Source organism: Botrytis byssoidea, assembly GCF_014898295.1.
Source record: "Botrytis byssoidea strain MUCL 94 chromosome Unknown BBYS_010, whole genome shotgun sequence".
Taxonomy (NCBI): Eukaryota; Fungi; Ascomycota; class Leotiomycetes; order Helotiales; family Sclerotiniaceae; genus Botrytis; species Botrytis byssoidea.
The window spans coordinates 541323-554453 of record NW_024065851.1 but is presented as its reverse complement, the minus strand read 5'-3'; the positions used below and the strand labels follow the sequence as shown (position 1 = coordinate 554453).

At 43.3% G+C, this 13131-nt stretch overlaps 3 protein-coding genes across 3 annotated transcripts; all 3 read right to left on the bottom strand.

Annotated features, from left to right (window-relative positions):
• Positions 1–2112: 2112 nt before the first annotated feature.
• EAE97_005796 (uncharacterized protein) lies at positions 2113–4744 on the bottom strand. Its single transcript, XM_038876309.1, has 5 exons — positions 4585–4744; positions 3933–4423; positions 3242–3885; positions 2710–3185; positions 2113–2658 (listed from the first exon to the last, which is right to left on the bottom strand). The coding sequence occupies exons 2-5, from the start codon at positions 4225–4227 to the stop codon at positions 2187–2189; spliced, it is 1887 nt and encodes a 628-aa protein (XP_038732785.1). The 5' UTR covers positions 4228–4423; positions 4585–4744; the 3' UTR covers positions 2113–2186.
• Positions 4745–5046: 302 nt separating this feature from the next.
• EAE97_005795 (uncharacterized protein) lies at positions 5047–7452 on the bottom strand (the record flags this gene model as incomplete). Its single annotated transcript, XM_038876308.1, has 6 exons — positions 5047–6287; positions 6364–6418; positions 6469–6726; positions 6777–6830; positions 6879–7101; positions 7148–7452. 6 exons carry the CDS (start codon positions 7450–7452, stop codon positions 5047–5049), a joined length of 2136 nt encoding a protein of 711 aa, XP_038732784.1.
• A 2226-nt stretch (positions 7453–9678) lies between these two features.
• On the bottom strand, positions 9679–13050 carry EAE97_005794 (uncharacterized protein; the record flags this gene model as incomplete). The annotated part of the gene is made up of 5 exons (XM_038876307.1): positions 9679–10267; positions 10319–12170; positions 12234–12431; positions 12487–12679; positions 12733–13050. 5 exons carry the CDS (start codon positions 13048–13050, stop codon positions 9679–9681), a joined length of 3150 nt encoding a protein of 1049 aa, XP_038732783.1.
• Positions 13051–13131: the final 81 nt, after the last annotated feature.

Below are 13131 nucleotides of genomic sequence, written 5' to 3'. Positions count from 1 at the left end.
TGAAGAATTCGAAAAAAATCTACCTCTTTAGCAGTACGATTTGGGTGTATGATGTCGATCTGGATGAACAACTTAGGTGTCCCGCTATCCTTCTTGACTTGTAATGCGCAATGTTGGGGAAGGGTTGAATAGTCGAAGTCCTGCGCATACTGTTCGTCTTTGACTTTCTTGGCATGCAACTTATAAGCAATGGCCAATTTTTGGTTCTGTTCAGTAAGTTGTTGATCCTCTTCGCGGGTCTTCTCTGCCGCTAACTTTTCCTCTGTGTATTTCTTAGAAGCCGGAATCTGGGTAACGCGACCACGATAGTTTTTGTTGCCCATTTTGGTGATTCGTGAAAATTATCGATTTTGCAAATGAAGTTTGGAGGATTTATTGGAATGATGTATCAAGTATTATTGAGCCTTAGGAGAGAACTATGTTTCACGTGAAGCTTGTTGAGTTGTTTGATGAATTGTGATATTTTGAAATGGAATGATTCTGAATATTACATCTTGGTATCTTTTATAACATTTTATAAACCGCACCAAGCTCCTCCATAATTTTGCAGTCAAATGCACATGGCCGAACATGGCTCGCATGGATTAGCTGCAAGTGTTGTACTGCCTACTAACATTATCATACTCACTAATTACACGGTAATCCACAAATAGGGCCGACATGACTACGCTGATATTGCTCAGTGTAATATACGTAGCGGAATACCTGAAATCTCATACTAACCGTATCGATAAGTAATTGTGTTCCGGCAAACGTTTACATATAATTTTGGTACCGTTGAATCAGTAAGGTTGTGTCTACCTCCTGATTTTTCGGATACTAGCAATGAGCCAGAAGCTCAGTATGGTAGATTCGCTACGATACCACTAAGTATGAAGTGCCCCCTCGGATCAGGGCGAGTTGAAACAGTGAAGAACAGTGATACTGCTTATCGCCGGATACTTTTCCCACTGCGGTATCATCAATGGCTATAGGTGTGTTTAGTTCAAAAACATTGTAGCGGAGAGAATGTGGGATACGGTAGCAATCTGGCAGATTGATTTCCATCAGTTTTCCATTTTGTTCCTAGAGTTCATCTCAGGACTCTGGTTAGGCAACGCTTCGGGAAATCTATTGAGTTCTTGAACGTTCTACTTAGCGTATACTAATGTATGTTGTTACTTTCTGCTAACTTAACAGATTGTTGGGCTGGAATGAACTGTGTTGGAAAGAGAGTTGACCTTCTCGACAGAATTTATGAACAATGAGGTAAGGCACTACCCAAAACCTACATAGAAATAAAATAATCTAAAAAATCTAGAAGCTAATCACATCAAGCGCGTAAGATACTCTATATACGTATTTATATACCACTTTCTAAGGTCTTCCTAGAGCATCTTCCATCCCGCCATCTTCCGCGCGATTATTCAACAAACCAAAAAAACACACATGAAACTGACAGAATGATGTTACAAACTGGTATAAACTGTCTATGTGGTGTAATAATCGGTATTATGTTATGATTGTTTGTGTCTCTTTTTTACGACGAAATTTGATCTTATGATCTGATCATTTCGCCAGACCCCTTTGATTCTCGCTAATGACACGAATCAGAAATTTGGGTCATCTTCATGGAAAATTGTATAATCAGACAGGTATACTCATATTTAATATTAAGCACGAAAAGAAATGAATTTATCCATCTCCTTGAAACAAGAAGTCTCGGAACCATAGCTAAACAAACCATCCTAGAACACCCAGGTAAGCCATCACTTCTCAGATTCCGGAGACATGCTAGCATTTTTGATAATTCAATGCAAGATCTATAACATAACTAATTTCCTGTGATTCAGGTCATTATATTCTTGCAAATAATCCCTATTTGTGCATAAGGTAGTCGATTCCTAATTCTGGTCGCCAAAAGTGGGTTTTATGGATATAATGTGGGTGATGCTGACGGTGTTGGTGATGGGGCGGGCAATCACCAAACATCAACGGGGAAACTGATTGAGATGTCACTTCTTATACATTAACTGCTTCTCAGATGACTAGCAAGTTTCATATCCTGCCTGTAAGACATTAAACGCTCACAAGGTCATTATAAATATTGTAGAAAAGCGGTAAAATTAGATACTTATGCTATATGCACACCGAAACTAAGCTAATTTAATATTTATATTTGAATTGTTCTTTCAATTAAGAGAAAGTCAAGACTCCAATTTCTCACGGGCCTGTTCCTTTGGTACCACTATTCCAGGCACATGACAAGGATTGCTAGGATCGTAGGCCATGCTCATTACATTTGCTCGGAGCCGATTAAGGGCTTTCCCATCTTCCACAATGAGAGACTGGCGCGAATCAGTCCTCGATCCTTCTTGTCTTTTAGTGCGACCAGCCGCAGATGATCTGCGCCATACCCATACCAGAGAAGAGATGATAAAGACAGCAACCGCGACTCCAATGGTAGCGCCAGCTATCACACCGGTACTTGCACCATGGCTTACGTTGTTACTTGCCGTTGAAGCTGTAGCAGATGAGTTAGTCGTAGTACTGCCAGTAGTGTTGGTAGTACTGGAGGTGTTGGTATTTGTGGCCAGTAAAGCTTGATTGAAAAGTGAGGCGACATTGGCGTTTGTAAAGTCCTTAGAAGGGCGAGTGATTTGTGCAAAACCACTGGAACTGTTTATTGATTAGTCATGAATATGATTTAAAGAGTTGAAGGATACTTACTTTCCACCAATAACATCAGTAATATTACCTGGGACAATGTATTTGTTGGCGTCATGATAGAACGTTGATGTCCATGATAAAGTGTACATATCGTAGATAGCCACCCCCGAACTTTCCCAATCACAATAAGATGAGTACTTCTTCTGAGCCCCACCAACCGTTAACATCTGCCTATTTCCAACTACATGGCAGGTGTGTCCAAAACGTGGACTGCCTGGTACAGACTCATAAACTTGTATCCACGTGAATGAAGGTAATGAGAGCACGAAAACATCGTCATAAGATACAGAACCTCCATCTTGTCCGCCATAAAGGTATATATTGTAACTCGAATTGTCAGGAGCAGAGGCGACAACGGTACAAGAATCCATCCTTCTTGGGGGAATATTTCCCGAGGCTTGTTGAGTATACCAAGACCCGTTCCCTCCATTATATGCACTGTTGATATCGAAAATATTGATTTGATCCATTGGAGCCTAGTGAGACGGGTTAGAAAGACTTTCGATGCTATCAAGGGCTTGTTGTAACCTACTAGAGTGCCTCCTAGTTCGTCTGCCAATTCACCGGCTTGACGATACAGACCACCAAATTGTATCAGTATGCCTTTGCCATTCTCTCCTATTCCAGGTATATATTGTAAAAGGCCACCTGTTCTCGAGTTTGTGTCTATGGCTGCAGTGGAGATATTCCTCGTCGTATTGTCCGTCATATTTAACATAACCATGCCCTCCAGGGGCACAAAACTTCCCGCAGGAATTGAAATCGTTTCTGTGCTCGACCCGTTATTGATCTCGCCATTGAAGTAAAACCCGAGACCTTGATCTGGAATATCAGCGCTCGCCCCGAAACTAGCTTTTTCAGGTATCGTAGAATCTACGTCAATCGAGGCCCATGTATTTTGAGCTACATCATAAGACATTAGGGTCTGATTTGGTGACGTAGGGCCTGTGTAGCCATAGAAGCTCGTATTCATGCTTTGCTCGGTTCCACCATATAAATATATTTCATTGCCAGCAGCAGTTCCAGAAAAAAGAGCACCGTTGAGCACTACAGATGAGAACGCATTTGATGATTCGGAATCGGAGAGAAAGACCTGCTCCGATACCAGTGGCAGACTTGCGGAAGCCTTTGTCCAATTCCAGGATTCGTTCATTTCAACACCTATCATATAATTATCTATAAATTTTGTTAGCTGAGCCTCGAATTGAAAACTGTTAACTTACTTGTACCCATAGTGATACTCCCGGTTATGCCACCATGATTGTTAGATGCAACAAAAGTTTCATAGCCCCCATAGATGTACAGAATTTCGTTTTTCAATACCGACGAATGATACCATCTTTGGCACATATTTTTGACGGGATCTAGCCCTGATGGAATTTCGTTTTGCGCCCGACGCAACAACTCGAGAGCCTTCATCCCACCCCTCCTTTGCATCTTATCATTCTTATCTACCAGATACTCCGTGACAGCGCGCCGTAAATATCGCAGAAATTCCAGGTTACCCTCTATCTTCATTGACTCTTTGATATCCTTTAAGCACGTATTCTCGAATCACTATCACGGAGGTACTCAGATGCGCGATGTGCCGAAGTCATTAAGAATCAATAGGCGTGTGAGCAAGTATAAGATTCATTGGTCAAGAAGAGAAAAAATCATGTCAAGAAGCTGGATTGAGAAAGGTTTCACGAAGAGACCATATCCCAGGTATAGACTTGTATATCATGAGCAAAGATCCATACACCAAATGGAGAGTGGCGGAGGTCTGACAGTCGCATCGTGCTAGATAAAGAGACCTAGACTTTCTTAAGATTGCCAGCCAAGAACTTTCAAAGCCGGCACACCAGAATATAGCAAAAGAGGTAGGGAAAATACCAGATATCACTTGCTTGTCCAATGAACTTACAGAAAGCTCACAAGAATTCGTATCCAAGACGGGAACACATGCTGTTCCTGCATGGCAAAGGATTCGGCGGTTGCATTTGATGGTAGAAGGATTGCGGCTACCTCATCTTTCTTAGAATAGTGCCAGGGGTTGTGTTAACGAAAGTGGAACTGTATTATATTTATACATCAGCCCCCAATTGAGGATCGAGATACACAACTGTGAAATACGGGAGGCCAAGAGATTTAGAAGTGCAGTTGATTGTCACGTGATAGAAGACGCACGGTCCAACTAGAACTTCACGCAAACACACAACGTCAACTTCATGTCAAAAAACTCCATATCTCGGTCTCAACCATCAAGGCAATTAAGTAGGATACATCTTCAATTGTAATTGAAAGTTTCACATTCATATGCATCTTTCTGCGATGCTTCGTATTGACAAATAATACCTAGTCTATCTGCTTTGGTTTCTTCTTCCATTTGACTCGATCCCAAAATGTCAGCCCTTTGACGGACATACCATGGTTACCATGTTTCGGTAGATACATCTCAATCTCTTCTCTCGTCTGCTCATCTACGTTACTTGCGAATCTCTCATCATAACCTATTGGCTGATAGCCAGGATCCAACGCTGTGAGATATTTCACTATTTCAACCTTTCCGTAATAAATGGCCCAATCTAAAACCCGTCTCTGTGCAGACTGTGTGTCAATGCTGGAGCGGCCATATTCTGCGAGTGCCATGATTGTATGTACATTCCCTACTCTTGCAGCGTACATCAGAGCATTGTTACCATTGATGTCTTGTATGCCTTCATTAGCACCCTGTTCTAGCAAACACTTTACTCCCCGATCATAGCCCTTCAGACAAGCGATCATTAAAGCTGTATGTTTCGAATCTCCGGCTCGAATGTTGATATCAGCGCCAGCCTGAACCAGTAGTTCTATCACGTGTGTGTTGTGAGCGATTCCTTTATCGAAATAAACCGCTGCTATCAACGGTGTTTCTCCATATTTCCTATCTTTGACGTCCCAATTGCAAGAATCAACAAATGCATCATACTGCAGTAATAGTTTCACCGAAAAGACACAATTCTGACGCGAGGCGATATAAAGTGGTGTCAGCCCATGTGCATTCTGAACCTCCGTCGCTGCACCATGGCTTAACAAGAATTGAACAACATGCGAGTTCGAGGGCACTTGAGCAGCCCCATGCAATGGTGTGCATTTCAGATCACCTGAGACTAAATTAACGTCTGCACCATTCTCAACTAGTAACTTGACCACATCAAGCGATGCTTCATATTGACCGGCGGCGGCAAATAGAGGCGTACACCCCGCTTCATCACGATGGTTCGGTTTGGCGCCATAGGCTAACAAACACTTTATAGCAACCTTGGAGCCCCACTTGGCAGCAAGCACCAAAGCAGTATCGCCATTTTGAGCAAATCGATCCAGGTTGAAATCTCCTGACTTGACGAGTGACTCGACCCTCTTCAAGGCTTGCATTCGTACTGCGTCTATTAGTTCCTCGTGTCCCAAAGGTGTTGTTCGTATGGATTTCATGATTGCTCCTTGGACTTGCGGATACGCAGTACCCTGGCTTGTAGCGGGAAATTTTGCTAGTCTAGAGTGATCTGTAATGCACGGAACCTCTACCTCCCTCGTACCAACGCCAAGTACTGCCGAGTCTACATTCCTATTAGCGGCTTCAAACATATGCAATCACGTATTGGGATATTGTGGAATCCTTCGAGGTGTGCTTACCTGGGGGTACCATCATCTTCTCTAATCCTTGTCTGGCCCATGTCCCATCTGGCATCTAATGCATGAGTGAGCCATTAATCTTCATGGCAGGAAAATTTTACTAACCTCAACCAAAGTTTTGGTTCGGATGGTCTCATAAACTGATAGTATCGCGATTTCGGGAGCCGTGGATAAAAAGTGACAGAAATCAGAGTTCAGTTCGTTGAGTTCATGAGATCGAAAAGATATTTGTCGAATTAAGGGTGCTGTTGCATCATGCTTAACGAGCTCGAGTAGAGCCTCCGTATCCAATCCTCGATGTGGTGTTCCCATGAATATCATCAAAGGAATAGAAGGCATTATTTTCCATCGCCCTAACATAGCCTAGACAAATATGTGAGTAATAACACTATACGAGACAGATAGTTGCATACTTTCTTAATCACCAAGCCTCCCAAACTATGTCCGACAAATACCAGAGGTCGATCCTACTGTGGTCAATATCTACCTTGCCAAATCATGAACACCTGACTTACTGATGCATGTCTGCGTATCTCTTCTACATCGCTACGGAAACGAGAACTGAATACTGAAATAACAGCCTCTGAGTGGCTACCTTTCAAGTGAGAGTCAAATCCATAGCTCATTACCCTCGCATTTGGGAAGTCCACTGCCAGTTTGTCTCGCAACCACATATGCGTTGGCTCTGATGCCCATGAACCGAAGGCATTACCAGCTAGTCCCGTGACAGCAATAATGCTATAATATCTATCAGCAAGAACAATTATGGAAGTGGGAAGCTTACTCAAGAGCTACCGGTTCTTGTGGCTCATTTAGAGGAGTAAATCCATAGAATGTTTGGTCAACGACAACTCTGTCTCCGCCACGGCCTTTCAGAACCGGTAATGGGACCGATGGATTCCAACCCGACGGCGGCATAAAGTCTACAGTAGCGACTTTTAATTCGTTCGGTTGGCCATCGATAAGTGGTGCGACAGATCTCGCAACCAGTTGCATGTCCACCGCGGGATCGAATTGCAAGTAATTATGAACATTTTTGAGTGTTATATCATGGGGTAGTCCTTCCACTCTGTAGCCTGTACGACCCATCTTTCAAGAGAAGCTCCAGGAAATCGACATACAGAAGGGGCGATGATGTCGACTTCAATTGAATCAAATTGTTTCGAAGTGCCAACTTGCAATCACTGAAATAATTTTGGCCTGCTATTTGGCCCCTGTGATTGAAACACCAAAAACAGAAAGTACCCTTCCCATCGGGATCCTTCCGATGTCAGCATCTCGTCACAAAACTCGAAAAATTTCCACATTCGGTTGAAATTAGCATTCTCACCAACAATCCCACGTGGTACTTGGCAGGGGTCAAGCTGATAAGGTATCACATCGAGGGATCAATAAAGTTCCATATTAGATGAATATATTCGCGCTTAATTTGCACCATCTTTTCAAGATGAAACATGGCACGCCAAGTTTACCATTGCGGGTGACCTAGGGTTTACAATGCTTACACTGGATATTCCCGATACTACCTTGTAACGTGTTCTATCTCAAGACTCAGATGTCGCCACATCGTCTGTACGTCGAAAAATCACTTACAAATCATTTTCACAGCCTTATCATCGTCGATTCCCGATCAAAAACATATGGGGTGGAATCAATCATTTCAGTTATCACTCCTTCATCCTCGGCAATTGGCCACGCGTAGGTCAGTTTATAGGGCTGAAATGACATATAGACGTTTAGAAATTCTTGCCCAAAGAAGTAAATGATCTCATCCAATCAGATGGTGCCCATCGCATATTTGAGAACTCTCCTATTCTTTCCCTATGAGGCCACCGTAAACTCCGGTAATCAATTGTGACGATTATGAGGCCGTCAATTTCAAAACCAGACTATTCCACAAACCCCGATACTTCCTCTTCACTAGCCTGACTAGGATCTACTATTCCGGGCCGGTCCGTTAAGAATTGACAGACTCGTGCTCGAGTTGCGTACTAGCGTTGTACTATCTCAATTCTGCCATGCGAACACTGCTCTCTAAGTATCGAAACTACCTAGTAAATAGTAACTATTCCATCCACTATCCGAAGAAGTTAATCCCCAACAGCCGCTTGACGCCCCATCTAGTAATATTCTTTTACGAGCTGTTGTCCAAACTCGTCGTTCACAGGCTACCTAGATACCTACCTACACTAAAGTATTGGGATAACCTTACACAGCAAGCATTACGTTACGGCTCCACCGCATGTCTAAATCAAAGAGTTCATACATAATACATACATAGATCCACATATACATATATACGCATACCTAGGTACACTCAGCAAACACCTCCTCTAAAATCACCTAATCACACATATAAACAAGATAAGCCCACACACCGTGTATCAAGAGGCGTACATATCGGAGAGAGCGATGTATGTGAGATTTATCATATATCGTGTAGCATATTGTTTGTGTAGGTATTATGTAGGGTAATATGTAAGTATTTCTCACACCCCCTGTTTCTGGGCTATTTTTGGGGGCGAGGTTATGGTGTGGAGATCCCTGGGTGTGGGTGGATACGGTGGTATAGTAAGCGGGAATACGGGGGACTGTGGTAGGGATGCTAGGGATGCTAGGGATGTGGTAAGGGGTGAGGTGGTGGGCGCTTATTTTTGGTGGTTGTGAGAATGGGGATTTGGGAGGAGGGGGGGGTTGATGTGATATGATATGATATGATGGGTTTGGAATTGGAATTGGTATTGGTATTGGAATTGGTATTGGTATTGGAGTGGAATGGATTGAATTGGATTAAATAAAAAGGAGTAACTAGATCCTCGTGATATGGAATATTAATCAATCAATTAGAAGAGCACGTGAATTTCAATTTGGGAAAATGATGAGTCGTGTCCAGTAGTAAGCAATCAAGTATTAAATCAAGTAATAAATCAAGAGAATGAGTTTTGAAGAAGTTTTAGGAAAAAGAGAGAGGAAACAGTTCCTATTTCCTGATCATTAGTAGTGGACTATAACTCCATCGTAATCACATATGATATGGTATCCAAGTAAATATTGCTACATGAGAGAAAGAGAAAGGGGAGGAAAGAAATTTATCAGAAGTGTCGGAACCAAATTAAGCCTGTCGTGGACACATACGCTTCCTGACCTTGGACTTTATATCCTCAAGATATCCTATGGAGGGGAAAGAAAGAGAGAGACAAAGAAAGAAGTAAAACAAAAGCAATCAGAGAAGAAACGCCCCAATAATAATAATAAAAGAAAAGAAGCCCAAAATTCCTCAATCCCCTACCTCAAAATCCCAATCCACCCAACCCTCTAACACAAGAACCCCGTGCGAACCAAAGCCTGCAAGCTCCATTTCGCATGGGCATGCTGATCGCCCAAAAGTTTGACCTGTCCCTCATACGCCTGAGTATGCCAAGTCACCGCCTCCGCCAGCTCTCCTCTCGCTTCGTAGCACAGCGCGAGCGAATTCATCGCCCACAGGGTATCCGCGTGCATTCTCCCATGGACCTGGATTCTCTGATCGAGCACTCTCTGACGCGTCTCAAACGCCTCGTCGATTCGGCCTAGCTGCGCGAGACAGCGCGCCGTGTCGGAGAGGGTCCAGATGGCGTGGGGGTGCAGCGGACCGAGGGTACGCACCATGGAGTTGTAGGCGCGGGTGTGCAGGGCGAGCGCTTCGTTGGGGAGACAGGGGGTACGGTGCGGAGAGCGGTAGCAGCGGGCGAGGGCGTTTTGGGTCCAGATGATGTGGTGGTCTGTTAGGGGGAAGAGGGGTTCAAGAGTGCGGAGGGCGCGGAGGTGCAGAGATTCGGCTTCGGAATGCTTTTGAAGGTGGCGACACACGCGGCCGAGTTCGTTGATGGTGATTATTATGTCGAGGTGGTCGTGGGGAAGAAATCTGGAGAGGAAGTTAGTTTTTTGTGTGTTTGGTAAGAGGGTGAATAGCTACCGAAGTTGGACGGCTAGAGCTTGACGCTGGATAGCTTCCGCGAGGCGAAAGCGTCCTTGCTGATCGTAGAGAATCCCAAGACTGTTCAATAGCCATGTCTTTGACGCTTTTCCAGAACTGGTACCTCCAGTTTTTGTGATTTCCTCTTCAAACACCCGAACTCCCATATCTATTTGCCCACTCATTGTATACAGTCTCGCCAAATCTCGGATGATCATTGATCTTTCGAAGTTGGAGATGATGTTGATATTACCCGGTCCTCCTCGACGTTGTGATTGTATGAAATCGTCCAGTCTAAACAGAGCTTTTTGAATATCCATCAAATCCTCTGCACTTTGCTTTCCAAGGGTACCAGATTGATTCGTCCAAGTTTGGACTAGTCTTTGGAGTTTTGCTATTCGATGCATGGGAAAGGGTAAGTCCTCTGATAGTAACGATCTAGTGATCCAAGCCGATCGTCTTGTTTCGGATGCAACGAACTTTTCATATTGTCGATGCAGCTTCGAATCGTATACAGAGAGAGATAGATGGTAGCACCAGTTTTCGGTGGCATATTTTGCCAAGGGATATTGCTGTGAATTGAGATTGATCGACTCGGCAATCCCCGATTTGCTTAGGTACGTCAATGTTGCTTGTGCTAGTCCAAAGTGCGAGTATTTCTCTTCAAGAAGAAACCCAGTTGCCTGAGGTGATAGTAGGATAAAGTTTGATTGGTCATGAAGATATTCATAGACTGATAAATGGCCAAGATGAAATGTGTCGGATTCAGTTCTGTACTCAACCAAAGGACAACAAGCTTCCAGTACCGAGTCCTTAGAAGGTGCAATGTTCCCATCGAATATCATCCTCTCCTCGTCCCAAGATAATGCACACTGTAATTCAAGCCAATTGAGAGGTCTTGAAGTTCTACATACCCAATTGAATATTCGACGTGCTAAGGATTGGTGCATAATTGGTTTTGATGCCAAACGTTCCAGAATTTGCCCGTATACATTGTAGAGCCCTGTTGGAAGCCTATCCAACGAAGCTAGCATATCCTGGGTACTGAATGTTGCTTGCAGTGTTTCCATTCCTAGTCGAGCGAACAAAAACATGCCCGCAGCTTTCTGGGATAATACATTATAGACATACTGTTTCAAGTGAGATTCCGTACAAGGAAGGGTTTCAATGGCCTCTCTCAAATACTGGTCGATGTCTGACTGTACAGAATTCGCATTGATGTGGATAAAAGGCAACGACCCCAATTCCTTTCGTACTGGTAAGATGTCCCGTGAAAAGAATAATAGACGAACAGAGTTGCGATCTCTAGAAATGCTGTTCAATAAGCGCAACATACCTGACATGTCTTCGGATTCACATTCGTCAACTCCATCTATGATAATGTTCAGTGCTGGTAGCTCATGAAGGACTTCTGTAAGCAATTCCGGAATCCTGTCGGCAAAGGAGATGCGGCATCGTCCATATCTTTCGGCAAAGAGATATGCAGATATCAGTGCTTGTGGAATAACGTTTGCTTGTGCTGTAATTTGACCTAGAAGGCTGATATATATGGATTCCTGAGATTGCTTTAATCTGTCCGTTGAACTACAATGAAAGTATACCGTGGGAGTAGACGCATAATAATCTTGTAAATACTGGATTATAGTGGCACTGAGAATCGTTTTCCCGCATCCTGGAGAACCATAGCACCATAGTATCGGGCCTGATAGTCCATTAAGCCAATTTTGAAAGCTTGTATCAGTGAGTAGCCATTGACCCGTATTTGCCGATCTTTTAGCGCAAGCTTGATGTAAACTCTCGTAGTATTCGCCTGGATATAACCAAGTCATTACTTGTGCTCTAATATCTGCATCTGGATTATTCATCAGCGTGAACCTCGGTAGTTGTCATCAATCATCAAGTGGACTCTACCGACCCTGGTTCTCTAGAGGAAACGAGATTTCCACGACGCCATTTTCGCTCATCAGGGGTTGCTTGACGGCGTAAAATTCCGTATACTGTTCATATGCAAGCGTGGCTTCCTGGGATAATATTTGGGTGGCTCTGAAAAGCCGTTGAACGTGGTTAGTGAACTCCGCGTCGAGAGATTTTAGAACTGTGCGTTCAAGCTTAACTGCTTAGACTGGTCAGTCGACATCTTCGCGGGCTATAGATGTTAGGCAACCTACTCTCTTTGGATAAAGCTGAGCGAACAGTTCTTAAGAAAACAAGGATCTCGAAATACACATCCGCAAGAGCACTGGATACTCGGGGCTCGCTCCCAAAAATGACTTCATATTGAACAGAGATATCCACGATATCGGTTATTTTCAATATGATCCTCGAAACCAATTGATAGTAACGAATCGAGGTGCGTCCAATCTAATTGATATTTAGTACTGATTCCCGGTGAATCAAAATGTATACATGCTTACCTCTAATAAATCTTTCGTTGCACTCCACACTAAAGCAGACGGAGGAGGATAACATTGAATCATCATATCAACAGCCGGTCCGCACATGGTAAGGAAGTCTATTAAAGGGGAGATTTTTCGACTGAAGCATTGTGAGTTATCATTCAATGGATAATAGTTTTCAAGCAATTCGATTTCTTTCATCAAATCTTCGACATTCGCACCCGTGGAATGATTGCCTGCTGATTGTAGTCTATCAACATAATTTTGCAGCGGTGTACCGACTGGCATAAGCTTTGGTTCATTCTCGAGATACATCTCCACTGTCTCTTCTTGCATTGTCGAATAGACCGTGAATTCCAAAAACGAGAAAAATGGCTGTAGTGTTTGTGATTATGTTGTACAAGGCTATATATCACA